General features: G+C 37.7%; 1 protein-coding gene, 1 long non-coding RNA gene and 1 pseudogene across 4 annotated transcripts in view; 2 read left to right on the top strand and 1 right to left on the bottom strand.

Annotated features, from left to right (window-relative positions):
• LOC145500082 (uncharacterized) overlaps window positions 1-17,620 on the bottom strand; it is a 77,223-nt pseudogene extending 59,603 nt beyond the window's left edge. The window contains exons 1-8 of the transcript XR_014051020.1: window positions 17,341-17,620; window positions 17,175-17,266; window positions 16,149-16,873; window positions 15,864-16,010; window positions 15,298-15,674; window positions 14,714-14,908; window positions 14,226-14,358; window positions 13,799-13,983 (exon numbers count right to left, since the gene is read on the bottom strand). The product of XR_014051020.1 is annotated as an uncharacterized LOC145500082 (transcript). The remainder of the gene's footprint in view (window positions 1-13,798; window positions 13,984-14,225; window positions 14,359-14,713; window positions 14,909-15,297; window positions 15,675-15,863; window positions 16,011-16,148; window positions 16,874-17,174; window positions 17,267-17,340) is intronic.
• LOC145500490 (uncharacterized) lies at window positions 10,567-11,254 on the top strand. Its single transcript, XM_081480022.1, has one exon. The coding sequence runs from the start codon at window positions 10,590-10,592 to the stop codon at window positions 11,235-11,237; it is 648 nt and encodes a 215-aa protein (XP_081336148.1). The 5' UTR covers window positions 10,567-10,589; the 3' UTR covers window positions 11,238-11,254.
• Window positions 17,621-17,934: 314 nt separating the features above from the next.
• The window catches only part of LOC145500504 (uncharacterized), a 47,469-nt gene continuing 38,413 nt past the window's right edge, over window positions 17,935-26,990 (top strand). Inside the window, exons 1-2 of one of the 2 annotated variants that reach the window (XR_014051099.1) lie at window positions 17,935-18,223; window positions 18,362-18,830. This is a non-coding gene — a long non-coding RNA (uncharacterized LOC145500504). The remainder of the gene's footprint in view (window positions 18,224-18,361; window positions 18,831-26,990) is intronic. The other variant, XR_014051100.1, reaches the window with a different exon arrangement.

Raw genomic sequence — 26,990 nt, forward strand, 5'->3', positions numbered from 1 at the left:
TAACATGGGGACTCCCACACAAAAGAAGTTTACACATTTTTTTGTTGTGGGGACTGATTGAAATGCAGTGGTTACAATATACTCAGTCCCTGAATCTCTACCAAATGAAATCTCACAAAAATACCAAAACAGTATACATATGTGAAAAGTTGGAAAGTTTTGTTTTCTAACTTGTCCCCAAAGATACATTTAGCCATCTTCACTATTGTATGGAGTCTCCTCCCGCTGGAAGGGTTTGCAATAAGCAAAATCACCCTCGCATGAATGGTACTTACGATATTTTCATTTTTGCTGATCATGAATACTTGCATAGGCTTCTAATAATAATTTTATTATTCAATTTCAATGTGATTTGTTCTTTTTCTCGACTGGTATTGTGGACTACAAGAGCTGTTATTGGGTTCCATTAATTAATTTTGCTATGATTAAATTATACCAAGAATTATCAGTAAGCTAAGAGGAAGTTATATTATGTACATGTATTTTGTCTGCACTACACAACCAAATGCATTCCAAGGTTATCAGGCATAGGTACATTTGTCAGAAGAGCCCAGCATATCCAAGATATGTTTTGATTGACACATCAATTAAGATAATTTACAGCAAAATGGCTAAAACATACATCAATATCCTACATGCACCAAAGCCAGACATGGGGTTATAAGGCAATCATTTAAACAACAGATTGAAATAATTTATAAATTAGAGAACACTATTTCTACAACAGAATGGAACAAATTAACCTTATCGGACATTGCGAATGGCAAGGCTGTCTGTAGAATGTCACAAATTTCTCAACCCTTTCTTTCTACAAAAATGTTAATCCTGCAACTTTGCTTAAGACCCAGTTCTCCATTTCGTGTTGGCAAAATATCAATTTATGCCATGTCCAATGCAGATTATCACAAAATTGATTTAAAAGCTCAATAAATATCATTTTAAAGCCAAAAAGCCAGTTATTTAAACCATGAGTAAATTATCTCTAAGAAAAACTGATTGATTTAAAAGGCACTTAAAAATAATTAGTTAATATGTGTTTCTTAATAATGTAATGCAGTGTATCTGTCACAATGTTGCAGCTATGATATTACTACAAACAGGATGGGTAGCAGAACTGAACCTCCAGGTCAGTTTATTCAATGAACTTGGTGCAGAATCTATAATCCCATCAAGTTGTCTGTAAATACAGAGAAACCAAACAAAGCATTACAATCATAAGTAATGAATTACTGAACTCTTTTACATGTATGAACAGTGTATGTTCCATTAATATTGGGGATCTCTCAGAAGCTGCATCCATGATAAATTAATTTGTTCCCAGATGCATTTGTTTATAGAACTTTTCACAAATTAATATCTCTGTCATAACAGTGATCTCTGTGTTCTACCACAATTAGTACACAATTAGTTTACAATAAAAATCAGTGCCTATAAGCAATCATAAGGACCTTAAATTTATATTTCCTCAGAAATATCTCACCAGGCCATGGTTGCTTTGAAAATCTTTGATGTTTTAATACAGGCTGCCCATCTGTAAACTGTTCATATATTGACTGACAGGAACAGGCATGTAATTCCTTTCTTTGATATACAGTGTACTTCATTGTTAGTTGTTTACTGAGTGTCAGTAGTGAATCAAATGCTAGGGGTTGGTACTCCAACTTTCACAGTGGCAGGCTCTGCCCTGAGATACAAAGCAAACTTACATAACTGTTATGAACTTCGCCACTTGCTTTCGAGAGCAAATGCAATTTGCTTCAAACAAGAAACTGGAACATTGAGGGTTACAACAATGTGCACAGTCTCAATCACAGGGTCATCCAGGCTGTTTGGTTGTACATATAACTGTACAACTGTATATGAGTTCAGCTTCCAGAAGAAAATCAGAGTTTGTCAGGATAAATACTGATGTTCTTCCTTACTCAATGAATGAATGTGCAGTTCCAGAAGATATTCACACCCAACACCCATTCATGGCCAGTCTTTAGAAATTCCAAATTAAAGTATCAGCATTATCAAGAGCTCTAATCGCGAAAAAACCTCCATGTGGGGTATGAATCTTTTCTTGAAGAAAACAATGTCTGAGAAATCATTAATTACAAAATGATGTTTAAGAAACATCTTACCTTTCAGAGAATTTTGTAATCTACACTGTCTGGCCAGTTCATACATTTGACAAGTTGACAGTGGGCATGTTTGTAAATTTGTGCACTTAAACATCACATCACTATGTAGTAGCACTGGTCAACTAGAAACAGCATAATTTGGTTAATTAATATACACTGTACATTATTAGGTTGAAATATTGGTGTAGATTGTTGCACATCAACAGATACAGAAACTATTTGCACCTGAATAATAACGAGTGAAAAATCGTGCGTGAGACATTTACATGTACATGTAACAGTCCTTCACCTCAGAACCACCACAGATATAATATGATATTTTTAAACTCTCTGAAATTTCAGACTATCCGAGATTAACATATGCACATACATCATCTGGGGCAACCCTAAAACACTGAATTTGGAAACCGAAATCCAGAATCCGGAATCCGGAACCAAAAACGAGAATCTGGAATCCAGATATTATGAATGATGATAGAAATAATTCACTTCAGTAATGTCTAATAAATAAATATGAGCAAAAATTATTTTGTTGTTATTTATTTCCTTGGCTTTACTTCAGCCACAGACTGTAATTGCTAAAAAATTATTGACTAGTTCTGAACAACCCTTAGCTATATATCTGGCCCAGTTGTTCAAAAGCTGCATAAAGCTATTCATTGGGTACATCACTATCCAGTCAGGGTTACTGATTTTTTGGGTGGATAGAGTTACTCATAGCCTGCGAGTAGGCTCTAGTATCTGTCTATACTGTCTGAGCAGGCTAAATAGGTGTCTAGTGTTTTTCTGCATTGGCATGTCACCAAGGGCCTTCATGCGGCGTTGCCACTCACGCCCCCAGCCCAAACACGAGAGCCTGCTCATAGGCTAAGTTACCCATCTTTTGTTCAAGCTGGCCCTGGTGAGAGCCCGATTCTTGTCTAGATCAAATTGCTCTGAGAAGACTGGTGAGTAGCACATTAACAACAAGCTATTATAGGCTATTGCAGTGAGTTTCTGGCAGTCTTTTAACATCTTTTAACAACTTGTGGTCTGATCTGTTAGCAAGTGAGAAGCAGACGGAAGTAAGTGTGCAACATTTCTACAAATTGTTCTAATATGATGTCCGCCAAGAATATGAAATGCTGATTTGTCACAGTATCAGTTTGGAAATTGTGTTAATCTGGAATTGGTCTCGTATCTGTTGGAAAATCAAATTTCATATTTAGACCAAACGGGTTAGCCTTTGGACTTCGAAAGTGGGGGGCGTGACCGTCAATGTACAGGGAGCTGCCACTGACGGATATCCTGTTCTCTATGACATTTCCTATCTTGTTCAGTATCTACTAGGGATAAAGGATATATTTATACTTCCGGTAAATTGAAGATCACTTATTAAACAAAATGGCAATTACCAGCAAGCTCATTTTAGACACTCTCGAGGTGCTTGGAATAACATTAAGAGGCACTTTACTGAGATTCTCATAATCATAGCCCTCACTAAAAATAACGGTTGCACGATTTCAACAGACGGGGAATTTCTGTTTCAAAAAAGGTTAAGTTTGAGGTCCTTTTCACTTGGCAGCTTACTTTTTACAGTCGAAAAGCTAAGCAAAACAATTTTCGTGTATTTGAAGAACTTATTTTCTTTGATTTGCAGATTCCGGTTTCCGGTTTCTGGATTCCGGTTTTTGGTTCCAGATACCGGATTCCGGTTTCTGGGTTTTAGGGTTGCCCCATCGTTAACAGAGTGTTTGCTTCACATTCAGATTACACATGGCTGTCATCCAGCATAGGCAGACTTATAAGTTTTCCTTCAAAAATATATTGCAAGAACTATTGCATCTTTCAATACTTATTCTTGTGATGAAATGACACAAAATCCAAGAACAAGAAGTCATAAGCATAAAACTAACTTACGTGGTAGTGCTTACAGTTCCTGGTGCTGCCTGGACAATGTACTTAATTATTTTTCTGATCACACCTTTTAAAACGTCACTGTTATATAATTTGTCCCGAAAAAGCAATACATGAAATGTTATGCCTTTGGCACTCACCAAATACCTTTACATGATGTATAATGTACTACACCATATCAACATTCACAATTCTTTTTACTCTCATTGTAACTCTTTTGTGTCATTTTCCCTCACTTGAAGACAGGACTTCCACATTAGGTGATAATATGCCTCTGGAATCTCTTTGAATTCACAGGGAGTGATAACAATTAAATCGTGACTATTAAATTTTAGCAAAGGAGGCGTTCAAATGTCAGATTTTAATGCTAAGTTTATACAGTAACTTAACATTACTCTTCGTATATATATATAACCTCTCAATTATTGCACCTATAGACAGAAGATGTGCTGGGGGAAGAAATGTTCTAAACTCTCTGAACTTTTCCCCCTTACCTGTAATAGGATGACTATTATGAACTACGGTTTGTAACCAACGCCAACATCAGGTGATGTATACACATGTATATTTTGTTGTCGTCTGTAATCATAAAAAAATAAAAATTTAAAATCCTCCATAAAGTTCATACTCAATAACACTGCTACATGTAGCGCTGTTACTGGAAATCAATTTAAGTGAAACTGTTGAAACAGCTCTGTCAAAATTGTTTCTAGCAGTTAAGGCAGGATAACAGAATATACATGTAGCACACAACAAAGGCTAGAGATACTAAAATAAATTAAAATACTCAACACTAAAACGAATGTAATTCTTTACTTGAAAATTATTCTCCCGTAATACCCATGGGCCAATTACAGGCATGCTAAAAAGTCGTAACACAAAGTAAAAGGAAATTAAGAAAACTATTGCTTTTTTCCGGAAAATTGAAGCGACTGAAGACAATGATGGAACACTGTGAGAGTGCATTCTATCAACCTGATGAGATAAAATTTAAGGAGAATAGAGAATTCACAAAGTTATATCATAAATGAATTGGTACAGGACAGGAGAAAGGAAACTGTACAGCCAGGAGGAAACTGAAACTTTCTTCGACAAGCAAAAAAGTATGCATGCACAACAAAGAAAACAGTCAGTGACATTCATTTAATAAGTTAGTTAATAAAAAATTAGTGTGAAGAAGAGAGCAGAGAGAGAGAGAGTGGGGATAGGAGAGCGCTCTCTCCAACTAAATTGTGTATATATGTATGTAAAAGTTATTCTTATTACCGGGAAATGGTCAGGGCAAGAACTTCTATTACACTGTTCAATTTACCGAGTTAATTAGTACCATCTCACTTTTTAGGAACATTTCCATATTAAGTGTAAATACCGCATTGGGGAATAACCTCTTATTAAGAAAATAGGGTCCATGTACCCCCAACCAAAAGCAATGGCACAAATAAAATGAAATAGCCAATTTATTTGCAGACGGGATTGCCATGCATAATCGTCTACTCGACATTTTGGACTATATAAGCATTTCACCAAACCGAACTAATTGGACAGACAACAAAATAAAACGAGGAAATCTACATTATAAACACAAGATGCATATCACTACATCTGTGCTCGAGTATCAACAGCAAATCCCTTCTCAATGAAAGGTGACCGAATAAAAGAGAGGATAAAGAAAATTCGTTTAACCTTGCGGTGTTAAAGTTTAAAAATTATTCACGCTTAAATTTGAATATTACTGAGAGTCTGTATTTTTGCCGACGGCTTAATTTAGCTTTGCAGTCATTTTATTGGCAGTAGCTTTACCAGTCTTCAACCAAATTAACCTCGGAATTCACAAAAGCATAGTTCGCCAAACCGAATAAATCGAACTAACAAAACGAGGAAATCTCCATACTTTGTAATCACAATATGCAAATATTCACATAGGAACAAAATTAAATTTAGCAAATCCTGTTCGCTTCGGCTTAAAATGGTTTGTAGACCTTTCTTGGTTTTCAACAACAGAAGAAGAAATTTTAGCAGTCTACGAAGCGGCAGTGCTAACTAACTCAGAGAAAACTTCAAAACTCGCCCGGCCGTGTTTACAAGTACGGTTTTGGTTAAGCTTATTTTTAGACGTGAGGTTATAAGCTTAAGTTGACGACGAAAATCGACAGAAAACTTAATTTGTTTACAACTTACAGCACCTCTAAAGGGACCCACGTGTTATTGTTTAGAGACGAGCGAAATCAAAACGATGCCATTTTTAAAATCTCTTACAGCATGGCTTCAAATAAGGAAGACTTTTAATGGATTCCAATTGAAAATAAGCTTCTATCGCCGAGGCAACTTGTTAATTTTCATAGCAAACGCAACAACAAAAGTCACTTACCGCAATTTGGCAATTCAGTTCGGCCAGTGTAAATCTTCCAGGCAGAAACTTGCACCAAAAGTTGTGAAGACTGAACTGAAGTTATATTTTCGATAGACCAACGAATCAACTACTTCTTTCCACTACGTTTACTGTTTTGTAATTTCTCTAAAACACTCGGGTACGTTTGATTTCTCTTGTTCATCACCTGATCAAATCAGGTGACTTTTGAATTTTCTTGCACGGCTGCACAGCATCACGTTCGCGCGAATTTTGAACTTGGCCATGGGGAGTTCGGCAGTCTTCTGAATCAGTCTGTCGGGTACTTTCGCCTCCTTTCTATAGCCCTCGTTAGCTTTGGTTCACGGCATTGTTCGGTATTATTTCACTTCCTTTCTCTAGCCCTTGACTAGCTATAATTCACGGCATTGTTCAGTACTGTTGCGCCTCCCTCCCCAGCGCTGGCCCGCTCAGTCTTTTTCGCGATCTTCTTCGCTACTTCTTTGCCTGTTAATTCTTGCTTTCTGTTTATTGCTTCAGTGGAACCCTGTCTTAAAAATATTAGATCAACCTCCGCTATCGTTTTTCTTTAAAAATCCCGCCAAGAAAAATGGCATTCTCCCGCTACAAACCGAGGGTGCATGTCTCTGTCAACCTATTAGCTGGAGTATGGCCGCCATCTTGCGCGACTCCGTCGTCGTCGTCGTCGTCGTCGTCGCCGTCGTGCGTACGCGCCCACGAGCAATACCGCTAGCCATGATAACCATGAGAAAATCAATTCATGGGTTTCCTATGTGGGTATGGGGCTCCGCTTGGCGGCCCTTCGGGCCGCCGGAGCTCCGCTATGATTTCTCAAGAAGCAGTTTATCATGCGAAATGCCTGGTAAAACTTTATAACAAAGCGGAGAGGTCCAAACAGAGTACAATTAATGGAAATGAAAAGAGAATACAAGATGTCGCCTTAGCACAGGTAGCTACATATATAGAAGAAACACGCGCCGAGCAAAGGGTAGCGCTCCGAAAGTCTTTAGGCTAGCAGAACTTACGGACATGTATTCTAGCTGTCTTGCACAACTTGGAGTGGAGGTTCCTGGCCGAGTTCACTCTACTGATCTTAAAGAAAGGCTCTTGGCAAACGTTCCAGGTCTTCAGGCTAATACGACGAGAAATTTTTCTAGCATCCAATGACGAAGTTGCTACTGCGCTTCAACAGGCTTGCGAACGCGATTTTGACAATGAAGCGATGACCCTCCTTAAGGCAACGAGGATAATTCGTAAGGATATGTTGGACACTAAATCAAAGTTCAACGGCACATTTAATAACAGTTGTCAGCAGGACTCTGTCCCACAGTCTCTGAAAACATTAACTGGAATGATTTTAGGGGGAACAGATTTCAAGACCCAGTCAAGCGATAGGACCGAGGCGCAGACAACTCTAAGTATTTTTCAACTTATTCTTTTCAATGCGACCAAAACGCGCCGTGACAGCGGTACAACAGGTGCTTCAAATTACCATTCAAGAGATCGCGAGCCGCCATTGCCCATTTATCATAAAATTGGTTAAGAATTAATAACCACGACAGATATCAGTTCTCTAATCAGTTCATCCCTATTGAAAACAAGAATTGCAAAGAAATATTGACCCATATGTGCAAGAACTACATGTGTTAACCTAATTGTATTAAAGCCGATACATCAAAAACGAAAAAATCAGGAACACAGAAACAACAAAAGAATTGTTTGAACTACTGGGATAAATGATTTCATATTTTCCCTCAAAACGTAAAAGACAACTGATCCCCGGATAACCTGTAAAAATCATTGTATTAATTTCCAAGGATCTTTACAAAACAAGAAAATAATAACAACATCAAAGGAGGCTAAAATTCATAATGAAAAGAATGAAACACAAATTTCTCTACACCTCTCAAGATATATATATTAGACAACCGTGATTTCTGGTGCATAGAAAATGTAGAAAATGACTTTTAAACTAACGTTTACCTTCGCTTTATTTGACGGCCGATTTCCAATGACATAAGCAAATCAAGGTGTCATTGCTATGTCATTTCCTATAAAATTCACCCATCGTTAAACTCCAATAACCCAAAACCGTAATGGCCACTATAGGGCGCTTTCCCATGAAAGTATAATTCATAAATCAAACATTAAATTCATGGGATTTTCGGCTTCTAGTTCTCACCCATCGTTGTATAAGATGCGATTGAATCAACCCACTAAGTTTGCTCGAAAATAAGACGCCATTTTGGTAGCTAGCAGTTTGAATAATGGCAGATATTTGGTTTATTGACATGTTCTAAGTTTGATTAAAAAAAAAAAAAACAGTTAGCTCTATTTAATCATAATATTACAATGTATACTCTTTATCTTACTATTAACGCTACATTGTCTTTAACTTGTTTCCCTCTCTCTATTGCAGAGACTTGTCAGGAAATAATATTCAGAATTTATCAGAGAACGTTTTTTCCAGTGTTTACTACATGACTCGGCTGTAAGTATATCGATAAACGTGTTATTCAGCATTAATTGCTAATTTCCATGCATTTCCATATCGATCCAACTGTAAGCCATGCATTTGGCAGATTTTATTCTCGGAAGGTGAGGCATTTGTTTTGACAGGTCAACCCATAGTGTAGTATGTATTAGTGTAGTAACATATTACTCCTTCTTTGTTATTTGATTGACTGCACGGCCTGGGGCGAGCGCGTGTCTTAAAAGAATAGGCCATTTTTTTGTCGTCTATTCCGCCGGAAGTGGTGAGAAAACTTTAGAGGTCTTTTTGAGCCTCTTGCGTTTTAATGTTGTGGCGAACTGGTCGTAAAAAGGAGGGAAAATGTGTAGTCAGGAATAACATAATTAGCCGTTGTTGAAAGTATACATTTGCTTGCCAAATGTACTAACAAATTTGATTGCCTAATTAAGGAGATGCTTTTTATAAGAAAACTTAAACCATCCCTAAACGTGCAAACAGATTCGATTCGCGCAAAGGTATTCACTTGAAGAATTTGTGATCCTTTGTTATCATGTTAATTTGTAGAGACTATAGAAATCAAATCATTGATATCGCATTATTTGTTCACTTTGCCTTGAGAATGATGTCACGATGACGCCGAAACGTCGGCTTTTAACGTTAATATTCGCTTGTTTATGCTTTAAGAAATCGTTATTGATTAAGAATATAATAATATTAATAATAATAATAATAATGATAATAATAATAATGATAATAATAATAATAATAATAATAATAATAATAATAATAATAATAAATGGGCAGTGGGGTAGGACAGGCTGGTGCCTTAGTCTACTTCGGGAAGATGGACGTTCCCGCCCACCATAGTCTGAGGTGGTGTCTTTGGCAAGCATCAGTAACCCCAAAGCCACCCCTGTTAGGGTTACAACAAACAGGTAGTTGGGCCTCGCTAGGCTTGGTAGCTAGCCCAACTAGGAGAGGGCCACTCTGAACAAAAACCAACACAATAAATTGTTAAAACATGCAAGTAATAATGACAATTTTGACAATATGACAATTTTTCATACCGCAAACATGGATGCTAATAAACTGGCAAACACCAGACGGGACATCATAAACAAGAAAAGACTGACAGACATGGAAATTCAAGCCATCAAAGACAAAGTGACTGACAAGACAGACTGTACCGAGAACAATAGCCGTCATGAAGGCAATCCCTCTGCAGTAGCTGTGGAAGATAATGCCCCCGTGGCGAGTGATGAGGTAGCTGTCCACAATGATAAAGAACAACTAAATGATCCCAACGTGCCGGAGACCCCTCAACACACCAATGATGGAGATGAAGCTGCAATGATGGAAGAAATTTTGAGGAAGTGGGAGATTGTGAAAGAGACAAAAAAACGGAACGACCACCTATATCAAAAATCAAGCACACAAGACAGGCAAAGGAGGTCTTAGAAACAGCAAATAAGGCCATCAACCTAATTAAGGCCAAAAAGGAGCAGAAACTGTCTCTTACCGAAGTAAATGAACTATTCTACACTCCTGCCTCAGCAGTCTGTGACAACCTAGGCATCAAAGTAAGATCAAAAACTCAAAAGAAACCAAAAGTGCCTATGTGGAAAGACGAATCGAGAAAGACATCCAAAAAATACGTGGAGAAATCTCAATCCTAGCTGGAATCCTCCGAGGAAGACGTGTTAAGGAGAAGAAAAGAAGAGCTCTCATGAGAAAATATAAGTTAAAATCCAACGACGACATCCCACCTGTCACGGAAAAACTGAAACAACAGCTATTAGCTAAATCCCAGAGAATAAGGCGCTTTGAGAAAGGAGGAAAGTTTTACTCCCAGAACAAAATGTTCGAAGAAAACATTAAAAAATTCTATCGTGTACTTGGGAAAAGGACCATCGAACTCTCCGAGCCACCCGGGAAAGAAGCTCTTGAGAACTTCTGGGCTAATATCTGGGAGGAAGAAAAGCGTCACAATGAGAGAGCAGAGTGGATAAAACAAATAGAGAATGAAACCCAACAAACGCCCACACAGGAATGGCGGGAAATATCCACTGCTGAAACAACATCTGCTATCAAAAAATCCAACAACTGGAAAGCTCCTGGGATTGATGGAATAGCAAACTTCTGGATTAAACATCTGACAGCCTTACACGAAGATCTGACTAATGCCTACAACATCTGCATCGAAAATCCAGAGGAATGCCCAAACTGGCTAACAACTGGTATCACTTACCTCCTTCCAAAAACCGAGGACACGGCAAACTCCAAATACTACAGGCCCATCACTTGTCTTCCTGCAATGTACAAGATCTTAACATCAATCGTGTCAGCTAGATGTTATAGCCATCTTGTGAATTAGAACTTACTACCATCCGAACAAAACGGTTGCAGAAAAGGGAGCTACGGCTGTAAGGACCAACTCCTCATCAACAAAGCTATATTGGAAGATATGAAGACGAAAAAGACAATCCTCAGTACAGCTTGGGTGGATTACAAGAAAGCTTTTGACTCCGTTCCCCACAGCTGGATATTAAAATGTCTTGAAATCTACAAGATATCACCAAAAATGAAAGATTTCATCAAAGCAAGTATGACCAAATGGAAAACAACCCTCACGCTTAACTATAACAAGGAAACAATATCTTCTCGTGAAATAAAAATAAACAGCGTTATCATTCAAAGAGATTCCCTCTCACCTCTTCTTATCTGCATAGCTTTAACACCTTTATCCTCTCTCTTGAATGAAAGTAACTACGGATACAAAATAAGCAACGCAAACATCACTCACCTGTTCTACATGGGCGATCTGAAAACCTATGCCAAATCTGATGAAGACCAGAAAGGCCTACTTAAAATTATCAAAGTCTTCAGTGATGATATACGAATGGAATTTGGGCTTGACAAATGCGCCAAAGCTACATTCAAACGAGGCAAACTGGCGAAAACCGAAAACATCGAACTCGATTTTGGCACCACCATAGAAGACCTCGAGCGGGAAGGCACCTACAAATACCTTGGTGTGAATGAAGGAGATGGGATCCAACATGCAAAGATGAAAGAGAAAATTCGGAAGGAGTATTACCGTAGAATTCGCCTGGTGCTCAAATCCGAACTTAGTGCTGCCAACAGAATTGACGCAATCAACACTCTTGCTGTCCAATTCGTCACTTATGGTTTCAACATCATAAACTGGAAAATGGAAGAACTTATGAAGTTAGACAGAAAAACAAGGAAGTTCTTGACGATGGCAAAAATGCACCACCCAAAAGCTGATGTGGACAGGCTATATATCCCTAGAAAGACAGGTGGAAGGGGTCTTGTACAATTAGAAATTACGTACAAAACAACTACAATTGGCCTAACCACATATCTCAACAGCAAAGATGATTACCTCTCAGAATTGCGAGGGATCACGACCGCGGCAAGAAAACAATGTCCACACACCATCAAGCCGCAAAATACGGTTGAGAACTCAGCTTACCAGAAGCTGAAGTGGCAGAGAATAAGCCAGCCACGACCTATGCCCGAAGGGTCAAGCTGAAAGCCAAACACCAAGCTTTAGAACAACTCAAGAGCAAATGGGAAGAAAAGCCTTTGCATGGTCAGTACCCAAAAAGAACAAAAGACAAGGATGTAAACCAAGACAAAACCCCAAATTGGCTTACTACACCTGGCCTTAAATCAGAAACAGAAGGTTTCATTGTTGCTGCCCAAGATCAATGCATTAAGACCAACTATTACCGAAACAAGATCCTGAAAGATGGCACCGACCCAATGTGCAGAATCTGTGGGCAATTTCAAGAAACAGTTGACCACCTTGTCTCCGGATGCCCTGAACTTGCCAAGACAGAATACATACAAAGACACAATAAAGCTGCAGCACATCCACACTGGACAATATGCAAACACTATAACATCAAAGTACAAGATAAACACTACGAAGATGAACCAGCTACTGTGACAGAAAACCAAACAGCGACTATACTTTGGGACATGCCAATCCAAACCGACAAAGAGATAAAAGCAAACAGACTAGACATAGTGGTGAAAGACAAGAAGGAAAGAACCTGTCTGCTTATCGATATGTCCATCCCCACAGAAAGGAACACCTCCTAGAAAACAATGGAAAAACTCACAAAGTACAAAGATCTTGAGATTGAAATCGAGAAAACGTGGGAATGATACTACTACTACTACTACTAATAATATTATTATTATTATTATTATTATTATTCTAGTCAACAATGATTTAGATAAACATATACAGGCAAAAACTAACGATAGACAAATCCGACGTTTCGGCGACATCTTGGCGCCATTGTCAAGGGAAACTAATTAAATATGCGATTTCAAGAATAACTAAGAGTTCAGAGTTTCTAATTTGCATAAGTTAGACAAAGACTTCAGCGCGAACTGAGTCTGATTGTACATTTAAACACGGTCGTAATTGTTTAATGAGTAACATCTCATTAATGAGACAATCAAACTTGTTGTGGCATTTTTTCAACACGCTAAAACAATTGCGAAGGTCATCCGGAATCCTGCCTGCGTGTCTATTATCATAGTGATTGCGTACTGACGAGGTCTTGCTTCTATGTCCATCAACGCGTACGAACAGATGGCCACGGGTGTAACCGACATAACCAGCATCGCACTGGTCACACTTGAAGTTATACACAACGCATTGTTGGTCAATGAGCTGAGGCTTAGGTTCGCTTGTCGAGAACTCCTGGGCAATCTTGCGACTCGTAAACACCGGCTGAACACTAGTCTGCAGCTTCACACTGAGATGTGTCGTCACGATATTAGCAGACTCCTGGTCTTTAAAGGGTATGACAACCCGAGTAGTGTTTTCTGTCGTAGATCTGGACCGTAATGAGGGCTGGTCAGCGACCTTTAAATTTAGGAAGGTTTTGAGACCTAGGAAACGATGCAGCAGCCCGAAGAAAGCTTCAACGTCATCTTTTGTGCGAGCACGTGGATGTTCTTCAAAGCCATGACTGTCATTTTCTCTTCTGCGGAATTCAATGCTCTCAATGTTGGTGGTGAATGCAATGACGGTCTCTCGTGAAAATCCACAAATTCCTTTGATTGGCCTACAAATTATCACCAAGTAACACAAATTATTAAGTTATCAGATGTCCTTCTGGCTTAAACTTAACATAAAAACTGGATTTTTGAGAAAAGGCGTTCAAAAATCTTTCTTTTAAATGTTTTATTTATAAGAACAACACAATACTAAAGCAAGTACAATGAAAGTAGATTTCAAGTTTTGATTCACTTTTTTTTGATACCGTTAAGTATTGAATCCATTAGTAGTAATTGTGTATGTTCACTTGCATATTTTTCGACGGTTGAAAGGTCTGGGTTCTCCTTATGCCATGGTATCCACTCATCTAACATTATGTTCAGCATTTCATCGTTGCGCTTGCGTCGCTCCAACTCAGAGAGTCCTCGCCCGTCAGCTGCCTCATGCCATCCTGGAAAGAATTGGGACTCATGTGAGGTTTAAACAATATAATATTCTTTATCATCAGAGTAGACACGACAGCAGAACCCTATTTCTTAGACAGAAAACTGAGAGATGAGATCCAGTAAGAAAAGGAGCAGTGTTCTAGGGTTTAGCACTGATCTACACTGTTTAGGCCTGAGTGCTGATTTGTTAATGGTTAGCTTTCTTTTTTGTGTTAGGAAACTCTATAAAAATAGGTTAAAAGCTACATCCTCTGGCACCCTTTCCCAGGTTGGTGTAGTTGGCATGGCTTAAGGAGAAGATAAGCAGACAACCCAGGTTTACAAGAAAGGTCCTTTTCAACTTGGTGCACGAGTGCTAACCTGCAATGATATCAATGTATTTTGCTTCCCGAATGTAGCCATGTTCACGTAGAAATTTAGCGACTAGGAAAGACAGCATCCTTTCTGCATCTCTTACCGACTGCTTTCGCTCCCCAGTTAAGGAGGCATGTGTCAAACCAGTGCCTGCATCCATTGCTTCATCAAAACCTTGCAGATTCATTCCCTCAAATCCACCTGAAATACAAAACATTAAAATATTATATTTCAAAATGACAGCAGCTTTCTCTCTATTTTGTACATATGTAAATAGTCATTGTGAGCCATGTGATCACTTTAGCGACCCTCTCCTATTTCCCTGAAAGTAATGACCTGGAAGGTGACCAGGTGACACATAAATATGACACCCCCCCTTCCCACCAAAAAATGCAAACTATTTTATTATTAATATTACCATAATCATAGAATCGGGTGTGCAGGCAGTATGACTAAGTGTTTGTTTGTTTTGCGAAGAGTATAAAACAGAAAATGACTGTTTTGAAAATATGACAAGTTGAAAATAATAATCGTTGTCATTGTTTTAAGAAGAGTAAAGGGGGTCTCCTCTGGGCTAATAAATATTCTACCTTCTCTGGTGTGCTTCTAGATTCTCATAAGAATATGACAGTGATCCTCTCTTTCATGAAATGTGTCGTTTGTTATTGGATCAACTTCAGGAATGTAGAGAAATGTGCTGAAGTCTACCCCCTGCCTTTTAATTCTTCAACACGGTGTCTGAAACTGTATGTTGCTACTATTGACCTCAGCTTATCAAGAAAGCTTTCAAGAGTGTCATCTCGAAAGGGATATGGTTGATATCTGTCAGGGAGCGTTTGACGTACAAATGTACCTGCATCTTCCAATGTTAAGCCATCGACAACTTGCAGATTTCTCAGTTGGTTAATGACAGTTATAGGTATGGCCTCATCAGTGATTTCAGTGACAGGATTCCCATCAGGATCAACTAGAACAGAACAAACCAGAAAGTCATCAGTAAACAGTCATCATTTCAGCAAACAAAGAAAGTCATTCACTATTTAACAAATCTTGTGATTTGGTCCATTTAAGCAATCTCCTAACATAGCGGGTAGAAGTCAGTATACAAATAGTCAAGTTTGCTATCAAGCATAGAATTGTTTATTGAAATGCCTACCTCCAATTTGAATCAGCATTTTAAGCAGGTTTCCTCTGCTGACTTTTGATAGACTCTCACGCGCATCATGAAGCAGCTGCCAAATGTGTAGTGTTCGTGTTTCTCCTCGTGTTCGCAAGGAGTTAAATTCACCATCTGTGACTAATCCTGGAGATAGAGTAGCATTAACAGTAAATAATAAGGTACAGGAAACTTACTAAACATTTCCCTTGACCCTTTCAAACTTCATGTTATATTCATTGTGACTTTCGCTAAATCCTATTTGCATTGAGTCATGAGACCTACCTACTGGTTTCAAATCCATTTTCACCATTTCTGTCTAGACTTGGCAGTAACATCTCAAATATACTGATCCCTGATGGAGCAATAGGGCATAAAAATGAACAGGTATGGCGTATGGTTTTCTGTTTCGCCGCTCTTCAGAAACCAAAATTGCCAGGACATGAGTAGCTGCTGGTTGTCTCCTCTTTATAAGCAGATTTCAGAGATACTTCTGTAGGTCCCCTTGGAGATCTTTAAGACTGCTTCCCACATGCTGGACACGAGCACTCCCTCGTTGCAGATAGGTAAGAAGGTTGTCAATAGTGGCACGAAATGCCTGGACCTGTCCTGTTGAAGTATTGTGTTGTATTCAACTCTCTTCCAGCAGAGTGCTTTTAACATTTCCTGAGATGCATTAGGGCTGTTGAATTTTTTTTCTGAAAAGCTGAATCAGCTTTTTTCAGACCATCAGCTAAAAACTCCTGATCGTTTTTCAGAGCATCGACCATAGTACATATTTTCAGTTCCAGTGAATCCCTGGTAACTGCGGCATCCTTAATGCAGGCCTCAGTTCTTCTGGCATTATATTCTGCTCGCATTTCTTGTAGTTTCCCATCCCCCAGGTTAATGTCACCGTCCCATTTTCCCTTGACAGATTCTTGCAGTTCTACTTTAATGTCACATGCATCCACTTTTAGCCAAGAGCGATCATTTGGATGAGTCTTTTTAAGCTCTTTGATTGCTTCAACCTGAAAACAAATAAAGATTGTCTTCTTATTAAATGTAACATTTAAATTATTTTTTAACGCCTCCACAATACCAGAAAGAATAGGTGGTATGTAAACAAATCTCCAATATACCTAATGTGGCCAAACAAACTACTCATAACAATGTTGTAGTAACTGGCCCTTTCCTAATTACAAGAGGCAAGATACTAGTAATGTACTTGTAAGTGTAACATCTTAGCAAAGCATGCCCAATTAATTGGCTGACAAAGCAGCATCTAAAGTAAATAATTATATATAAATTATATTTCTATTATATTTCTACCTGAACTTCAGCTTCGCATGTAAAAGGAACCTCAGCAGTTTGCTTTTCGACAGTCCTCAGGCTTGGATTGGAGATGCAAGATGAACTCGTGCCTGCAAGTGAAGTAAAATAAATAAATAGGATATATTCCATGGAAAAGAATTAAACATTTTTTAAATTTGCTTACCGTAAAGGGATCTCTTTGCTGATCCAAACTAATGTCACTCCGCATAGGCCCCCTAAATAGTCTAGTGAATCATGTTGGGAACTCAGCGCACATGGTCTCGTACCATATCCTGAAATCATCTGGCACTGATACCTAAATACAAGACAATAGAAATAATTTAGCCATCTTCAGTTAAACTGTCAACTCTTGAGCAGGGACAGTAGAAAAGTGTTTTTCCTAAGAACTTATTATTTTTATGTACTCATTATGCATGTGAAAGTGCGATAGAGCAAACAATAAACCTGCATGACGTTGGTGGCAGAAAAAAATTCTATCTGATATTCCACCATTCCAAAAGGCATTCAGTCAAGAGGAATAGACTGCCATTCGACCCTGGTCTATTGTTGGCAATGCACACAGCAAACTTGTACAGCAAATTGCTTTTGCCCTTCTCTTGCAGATGCTTCATTGCCTGTACTGCAAGTTCTGCAAAGTTTGCAGGATTTGAGTTGATCCCATTTTTGTGTTTAATGCGCATGCGCATTAAACAACTATGTTGAAAACGGTTCCGTGGTAAACCATCCCGAGTGTCAGACTTCGGACGTCCCATGGGATTTTCCGAAGAATTGAATCGTCACGAGTGTTATTTCGCACTATCATTGTATTAAATCGGGAAGGCCGAACACCAAGTACATGAGCGCAATGGCGACCTAATGCTGGTTCACGTCGTTCGTGTACATGGAAGCAGAGTTCGAGTAACTTGTCGTTCGAGCGTTGAAGTAAAGGCGGCCACATTGCTATAACTTCCTGGGCCTATCGTTGCATGTTGTGTTGTCGTTGCCCTTTTTTCTGTTTCGAATAATTTGGACAGCTTTCCGTCGCGAGTTGGTTTCTAATTTTCAAGGTAAGCTTAAGTTATTATCCGTTTCTCAGTCACTATGTCGTTTTCTTCCTTTCTTCGAAAGTTAACTGCACAGCCCTCGAGAATTTAAGATTACCTAGCGACAAATGCCTTGTTATGCCTCCTTGGTATTTCATTCAGGTGTTGCTAACCGAGTTTTCTCGGCGACAGGAGTTGCTTTGGTCACGGAAGCCATTGAAATTTTCTTTAGCCATGGCTACAACTAGTCACATTGGGATGGGATTTCAGTCGAATTGCTGAACTTACTGGAGCTGTTTGTTATCGTATTAAATGGAAAGATCAATTTGCGAATAATTGATTGTCTACCTCATCACATGTTCAACGGGGATGCTGGAATTTTATGCTTGCGATTTTTATTTAACTGTGTTTTACTTGCCAACATCGCAACAAATTAAACTTATGTACACTATGAAAAACTGGAATCAAACGATGTTTTAGTTTACACAAATGATGTTCTACTACTCCATGACAAACTGAATGATGTGGAGGAAATTCCAGGCCCTGCAATATTTGATATGATTGGTCCAACGCCCACTGTGTCTGTAGACTACAAATCAAGGGAATGCAACACTCTTTGGTGAAGATACTGGTAAGCAATGTGTTGAATTGTTGTATCAAATAGAATATAATATATAGATTTAGGCCAGCCTAAAAGCGGAGCTCCTCAGTTATTTTTTGTAATGTTGTTACTAATGAAAATAATCCAACATGTATGTGAGGTAAATTGCGAATGATTTAATAGTTTCAGCCGGAACTAGGATTACATCAGCAGATCGAGGTGAAAGATGGTGTGATTATGAAATATAGAGCCATGATTTCAATGATTTCTGGGAAGCCACCAAAAACCTTGATCACATAACAGAACTGTCTTCTGTGTTTTTTGGTGGCATTTCTTGTTCTTTCCTACCTTATTCAGAAAGACAAGGCATTGTTATTAATTATATTCTTCCTTAGTTAACATGGGGACTCCCACACTCCCACACAAAAGAAGTTTACACATTTTTGTTGTTGTGGGGACTGATTGAAATGTAGTGGTTCCAATATACTCAGTCCCTAAATCTCTACCAAATGAAATCTCGCAAAATACCAAAACAGTATACATGTGAAAAGTTGGAAAGTTTTGTTTTTTAACTTGTCCCCAAAGATCCATTTAGCCATCTTCACTATTGTATGGACTCGTGTCCTGCTGGAAGGGTTTGCAATAAGCAAAATCACTCTGGCATGAACAGTAATTATGATATTTTTTTGCTGATCATGAATACTTGCATAGGCTTCTAATAATATATAATTTTAGCATCCAATTTCAATGTGATTTGTTCTTTTTCTCGACTGAGATTGTGGACTACAGGAGCTGTTATTGGGTTCCATTAATTAATTTTGCTATGATTAATTTATACCAAATATTATAAGTAAGCTAAGAGTAAGTTATATTATGTACATGTATTTTGTCTGCACTACACAACCAAATGTACTCAAAGGTCATCAGGCATAGGTACGTTTGTCTGGAGAGCCCAGCATATCCAAGATATGTTTTGATTGACACATCAATTAAGATAATTTACAGCAAAATGGATAAACAATACATCAATATCCTGCATGCACCCAAGCCAGACATGGGGTTATAAGGCAATCATTTAAACAACAGATTGAAATAGTTTATAAATTAGAGAACACTATTTGTGCAGCAGTAGGGAACAAATTAACCTTATTGGACATTGCGAATGGCAAGGGTGTCTGCAGAATGTCACAAATTTCTCAACCCTTTCTTTCTACAAAAATACTAATCCTGCAACTTTGCTTAGGACCCAGTTCTCCATTTCGTGTTCACAAAATATTAATTTATGCCATGTCCAATGCAGATTATCACAAAATTGATTTAAAAGCACAAAAAATATCATTTTAAAGCCAAAAAGGCAATTATCTAAATAAACCATGAGTAAATTATCTCTAAGAAAAACTGATTAATTTAACAGGCAATCAAAATAATTAGTTAATATGTGTTTCTTAATAATGTAATACAGTTTATCTGTCACAGTGTTGCAGCTATGATATTACTACACACAGGATGGGTTGCAGAACTGAGCCTCCAAGTCAGTTTATTCAATGAACTTGGTGCAGAATTTATAATCCCATGAAGTTGTCTGTAAATACAGAGAAACCAAACAAAGCATTACAATCATAAGTAATGAATTATTGAACTCTTTTACATGTATGAACAGTGTATGTTCCATTGATATTGGGGATCTCTCAGAAGCTGCATCCATGATAAATTAATTTGTTCCCAGATGCATTTGTTTGTAGAACTTTTCACAAATTAATATCTCTGTCATAACAGTGATCTCTGTGTTCTACCACAATTAGTACACAATTAGTTTACAATAAAAATCAGTGCCTATAAGCAATCATAAGGACCTTAAATTTATATTTCCTCAGAAATATCTCACCAGGCCATGGTTGCTTTGAAAATCTTTGATGTTTTAATACAGGCTGCCCATCTGTAAACTGTTCATATATTGACTGACAGGAACAGGCATGTAATTCCTTTCTTTGATATACAGTGTACTTCATTGTTAGTTGTTTACTGAGTGTCAGTAGTGAATCAAATGCTAGGGGTTGGATACAAAGCAAACTTACATAACTGTTATGAACTTCGCCACTTGCTTTCAAGAGCTAATGCAATTTGCTTCAAACGAGAAACTGGAACATTGAGGGTTACAACAATGTGCACAGTCCCAATCACAGGGTAATCCAGGCTGTTTGGTTGTACATATAACTGAACAACTGTATATGAGTTCAGCTTCCAGAAGAAAATCAGAGTTTGTCAGGATAAATACTGATGTTCTTGCTTACTAAATGAATGAATGTGCAGTTCCAGAAGATATTCGCACCCAACACCCATTCATGGCCAGTCTTCAGAAATTCCAAATTAAAGTATCAGGAAGAAAACCTCCATGTGGGGTATGAATCTTTTCTTGAAGAAAACAATGTCTGAGAAATCATTAATTACAAAATAATGTTTAAGAAACATCTTACCTTTCAGAGAATTTTGTAGTCTACACTATCTGGCTAGTTCTTATATTTGACAAGTTGACACTGGGCATGTTTGTAAATTTGTGCACTTCAACATCACATTACTATGTAGTAGCATTGGTCAACTAAAAACAGCATAATTTGGTTAATTAATATACACTGTACATTATTAGGTTGAAATATTGGTGTAGATTGTTGCACATCAACAGACACAGAAACTATTGGCACCTGAATCATAACAAGTGAAAAATCGTGCATGCGACATTTACATGTACATGTAACAGCCCTCCACCTCAGAACCATCACAGATAGGATGATATTCTGAAACTCTCTGAAATTTCAGATTATTCAAGATTAACATATGCACATACATCATCTAGGTCAACCCTAAAACACTGAATCCGGAAACTGAAATCCGGAATCCAGAATCTGGAACCGAAAACCAGAATCCGGAATCTGGAACCAAAAACCAGAATCCAGAATCCAGATATTATGAATGATGATTAGAAATAATTCACTTCAGCAATGTCTAATAAATAAATATGAGCAAAAATTATTTTATTTATTTTCTTGGGTTTACTTCAGCTACAAACTGCAATTGCTAAAAAATTAATGACTAGTTCTGAACAACCCTTAGCTATACATCTGGCCCAGTTGTTCAAAAGCTGCATAAAGCTATCCATTGGGTACATCACTATCCAGTGAGGGTTTGTGATTTTTTTGGTGGATAGAGTTACTCATAGCCTGCGAGCAGGCTCTAGTATCTGTCTCTAGTGTCTGAGCAGGCTAAATAGGTGTCTAGTGTTTTTCTGCATTGGCATGTCACCAAGTGCCTTCATGCGGCTTTGCCGCTCACGCCCCCAGCCCAAACACGAGAGCCTGCTCATAGAATAGTTACCCATCTTTTGTTCAAGCTGGCCCTGGTGAGAGCCCGGTTCTTGTCTAGATCAAATTGCTCTGAGAAGACTGGTGAGCAGCACATTAATAAGAAACTATAATATAGGCTATTGTAGTGAGTTTCTGGCAGTCATTTAGCATCTTTTACAACATGTGGTCTGATCTGTTAGCAAGCGAGAAGCAGACGGAAGTAAGAGTTCAACATTTCTACAAATTGTTTTAATTAATGGCCGCCAAGAATATGAAATGCTGATTTGTCACAGTATCAGTGTGGAAATTGTGTTAATCTGGAATTGTTCTCGTATCTGTTGGAAATATCATATTTCATATTTAGACCAGACGGGTTAGCCTTTGGACTTCGAAAGTGGGGGGCGTGACCGTCAATTTACAGGGGGCTGCCACTGACGGATATCCTGTCCTCTATGACATTTTCTATCTTGTTCAGTATCTACTAGACATAAAAGATAAATTTACGGTATACTTCGGGTAAATTGAGGATCACTTATTAAACAAAGTGGCAATTACCAGCAAGCTTATTTTAGACGCTCTCGGGGTGCTTGGAATAAAATTAAGACGCAGGTTACTACGATTCTCATAATCATAGCCCTCACTAGAAATAACGGTTACACAATTTGAACAGACGGGGAATTTTTGTTTCAAAAAAGGTTTAGTTTGAAGTCTCTTTTACTTGGCAGTTTACTTTTTACAGTCGAAAAGCTCAGCAAAACAATTTTCGCGTATTTGAAGAACTTGTTTTCTTTGATTTGCGGATTCCGGTTTCCAGTTTCTGGATTCCGGGTTTTGGTTCCAGATTCTGTATTCCAGTTTCTGGGTTTCAGGGTAGCCCCATCTTTAACAGTGAGTTTGCTTCACATTCAGTGTACACATGGCTGTTATCCAGCATAGGCAGACTTATAAATTTTCCTTCAAAAATATATTGCAACAACTATTGCATCTTTCATTACCTATTCTTGTGATGAAATGACACAAAATCCAAGAACAAGAAGTCATAAGCATAAAACTAACTTATGTGGTAGTGCTCACAGTTCCTCTTACTGTCTGCATATGCCGTCCATAAACTGGTACTGCCAGGACAATATACTTATTATTTTTCTCATCACACCTTTTAAAACATCACTGTTATATAATTTGTCCTGAAAAAGCAATACATCAAATGTTATGCCTTTGGTACTCAACAAATACCTTTACATGACGTACAATGTACACCATATCAACATTCACAATTCTTTTACTTTATTGTAACTCTTTTATGTCATTTTTCCTCACTTGAAGACAGGACTTCCACATTAGGTGATAATAAATATTTATTTATATTTATTTATTAGTCAAACGCAATGTTTTATGATTTTACTGAGGTATACACTGTACCATGTATCCCCCTGCGAAATAAATTCCCAGTAGTCTGGGAATTCCTAGGAATTCCTAGGAATTCCTAGGAATTCCTAGGAATTCCAAGTTATTCCAAGACATGCAAATTATGCTTTATCCAAGACCTTGGAATTTCTGGGAATATTTGGGAATAGTGGAAGTATGACTGGGAATTATTGGGAATTCCTAGGAATTCCAAGTTATTCCAAGCGATACAAATTATGCTTAATCCAAGACCTTGGAATTTCTGGGAATATTTGGGAATAGTGAAAAGTATGACTGGGAATTATTGGGAATTCCTAGGAACTCCTATTATTTCCCAGACTGTTTTAAAAAATGTGTTTGGAATATCTACGAATTTTTGGGAATAGCTAAAACACATGAAATATTGTTGGAAATTTCTATAAATTTCTAAAAATGTCAAAATTAAAGATGAACTCAGTGCATGAATCAGTTTCTGTCAATTAGTAAAAATCAACACAATCATTTCTCTGGAGTTCCATACCTTTTTATTGTTCTCAAGCTCCAAGATAATTATTTCCAAACAAATGTACATTAATTCCAGTTTAAGTCTGACAACTCAACATAAAACTATAGCACTGATAACATTGCTTTTTAGATCCAACGTGATTTGTTAGTGTATATGTGCCCGTATGGACCCTTAAATCAAACACCCAGAGTTTAACTGATAGAAAAATGGATGCTCTTAGATTTGATAAATAGATTAAGCAAAAAATTCTGTCAGCATAAATGAATATACATTATTTACAATTTCAATAAAACCAAAAGTATATATGCATGTATATATTTAATATAATTGTAGATTCACACACATACCCATCACAGCCCACTGTTGAACAATTTTTGACTTGATCCTTTATGACTTTAGGAAAAAGAAGACATCTCTCACAGATGTCATAAATGAAAAGCTCACAGTTTCCACACACTTGCTGTACATTTGTAAAACTGTACTGTGACATTCTCTGGACAAATTACCAGTAGTTTCATTAAAACAAGGATATCTTTAGCAGCCTCTCATTGTCATACAATGTCTTGAAATTAAGGCCATACAGGCACATTCTTTGGCAGAAAAATTAATGTTTTTTCTTGGGAACCATTAGTTTCACTTTCATCAGGGGAGTCCAGTGAATGGCCATCAGTGTCAGAGTTCTCAATTTCTTCAGAGGAGTCGCAACTGAAACTTCAACATCATTACCTGAATCACTGTCTGTGGACAAATCTGAGTTGTTGTGTATTACATCAATTGGTGTTTCTGTAGTCTTTTCAGGTATAGGCAACTCGGTTTCATCAAATGCTTCTGTGAAGCTTCAATTCTTGCATAAAGGTTCACTCCATAATCCATCAAAGTCATCCACAACATTTTTGCCAACAGCCATCTCACTCAGGTGAGCCGAAAACTCTGAGGTCTTCTGTTCATGTGCTGGAAATGATCTCCAAGAAAAAGGGATGCAAGAGAGGGAGATGACGTCAACTGGTCTGTGAAGACTGCTTTAAGCAATTTATGTGGTCGAATCTTGTAGATTTTGGTATGGGTATAGTGGGATCATCAATATGTTTCTTGCATTTCCTTGTCCTCGTGGTCACTTTAATTCATGACACAACAAAATCAAAAGAATCAAAAAGATTATGAGTCAGTGGGAAACAAATAAATAACTGACATAAATAAATGACAATGCAAATAAAAAAACCTACATCTTGATGTATTGAAAAGACTATAGATCTCATATCATGTTAATCCTTATAAATAATTCAAAGGAAAAATGACAAGCGTTGCAAATTTATACTTGCTGCATTGTGCTGACTGGGTGTTGAAACACGTGGGCTCTCAAAATAGATTTGGTGGACTAATACAACAAGCTTAAGCTTATTTCGCAGAATTTATCTCGGTTCCTCAGGTCGATCTGAAACCTTTTAGGTGAATTTCGGCCTTTGGGGTTTTTAAAGAGCACACAATGCATTGCTTAGTTTGATTTATTTACAATTATAGCTCATCACAACAGAAAATCCCTATAAAATTGGATTCCTTACCTTTGCAGTGAACTTGATTTAAGTGCCTCACGATCCTTTGTTATCTTGACAACCATCGAGAACAGATCAACCAGTTAAAGTACGTTCCATTTTCCTCCTTGATTTCTTCGTAAAAAGTTTGTGTAGTTATTTCCTTTTGAAGCAAGACCCATCTTTCAAAAGACCACCAAAACAGCGTGGAAAGGGAAACAGACTTGCCATCGAAAGCGACTGGTCCGGCAACCTCGTTGCCAGTCTCTCTCTCCTTCTTCTCTAGTTTCCATTCTCTCCTCAACTGATCAACTGAACCAATCACAGCACGCGAATTTTCACGTGACTATCCTGGTGACTGAACGTGACAAAGATTGGCGCCCATCTTTGAATTCACCGTTAACGGTTGATCGCTCGTGCGTTTTAGTAGATTTCACTTCCAAAATTATATCAAAATGGTTTTTGCTGCGGTCCTGTGATCAGAAGAAAACAGCGTGAGTGTCATTAACGAGAAACAAGTTATTCTTGGCGAAGATTTGGAGTTAAAAGAAAGTCTTCCTGTGGATGTTTCAACGGAGAAAAATTCAAAGGGCAGATTAGCCGTATACAGAATTATTTGGTGAGTAATCGAATTCAAGTAACCTTATATTATACAACGTAAATTCTTGTATTTAGACAAAAGCTTTTGAATGAACTTTATCATCACGAATCATACACGAGTGGGTCACTCAGTCATGGCATGAAATGAATTCTGGCTAATGCAAAGTTGAAACAATTTAGGTTGCCCAGAGTGCGTGCCTGAACAATTTGATTTGCGAGGAACAAGTCGTTTCTCTCGCCTCACTTGTTCAAACGAAATAAATATAGCAGTTCTCTCTGATCCCAGTCATAATTCTTGACAAAAACTCCAACGAGGCAGCCACAGTGTGCATGAGTTTGATGTCTCCTGTGTGTTTCAGCCTGACTGTATGGCAATCCGTGTTGATCTTCAATTTTTGTCCATCTGTATATTCTTTTGTGTTTACTCTATTATTTACAGTGTAAATGTTCCTTTAATGTTTTAAGTGTCTTTTTTAATATTTCTAATGTCTAAATTTGGCTAAAAACCGTGATATATATACAGTGTATCCTCCAATTCGAGAGTTGTTGATACACTTATAGAAGAAGGAAAACCTTGATTTAATCTACTGTAGGCACAAGATTTATGTAACATATTTATCAATAGTATACAAGCACCTTCACAATTATCAAGTCTTCTCTTTTAACATTTCAACCAGCTTACAGTCAGGTCTTAATTAGCTGCATGTATTAAATTGTGAGCACATGAATATTTGGATCTCAGTCTTACAGTACCTCATATATATCGCAATGTAATGTATTTTTTAAATTTTGTTTTAGGTGTCATACAACAAAG

Source organism: Orbicella franksi, chromosome 10 (assembly GCF_964199315.1).
Source record: "Orbicella franksi chromosome 10, jaOrbFran1.1, whole genome shotgun sequence".
Taxonomy (NCBI): Eukaryota; Metazoa; Cnidaria; class Anthozoa; order Scleractinia; family Merulinidae; genus Orbicella; species Orbicella franksi.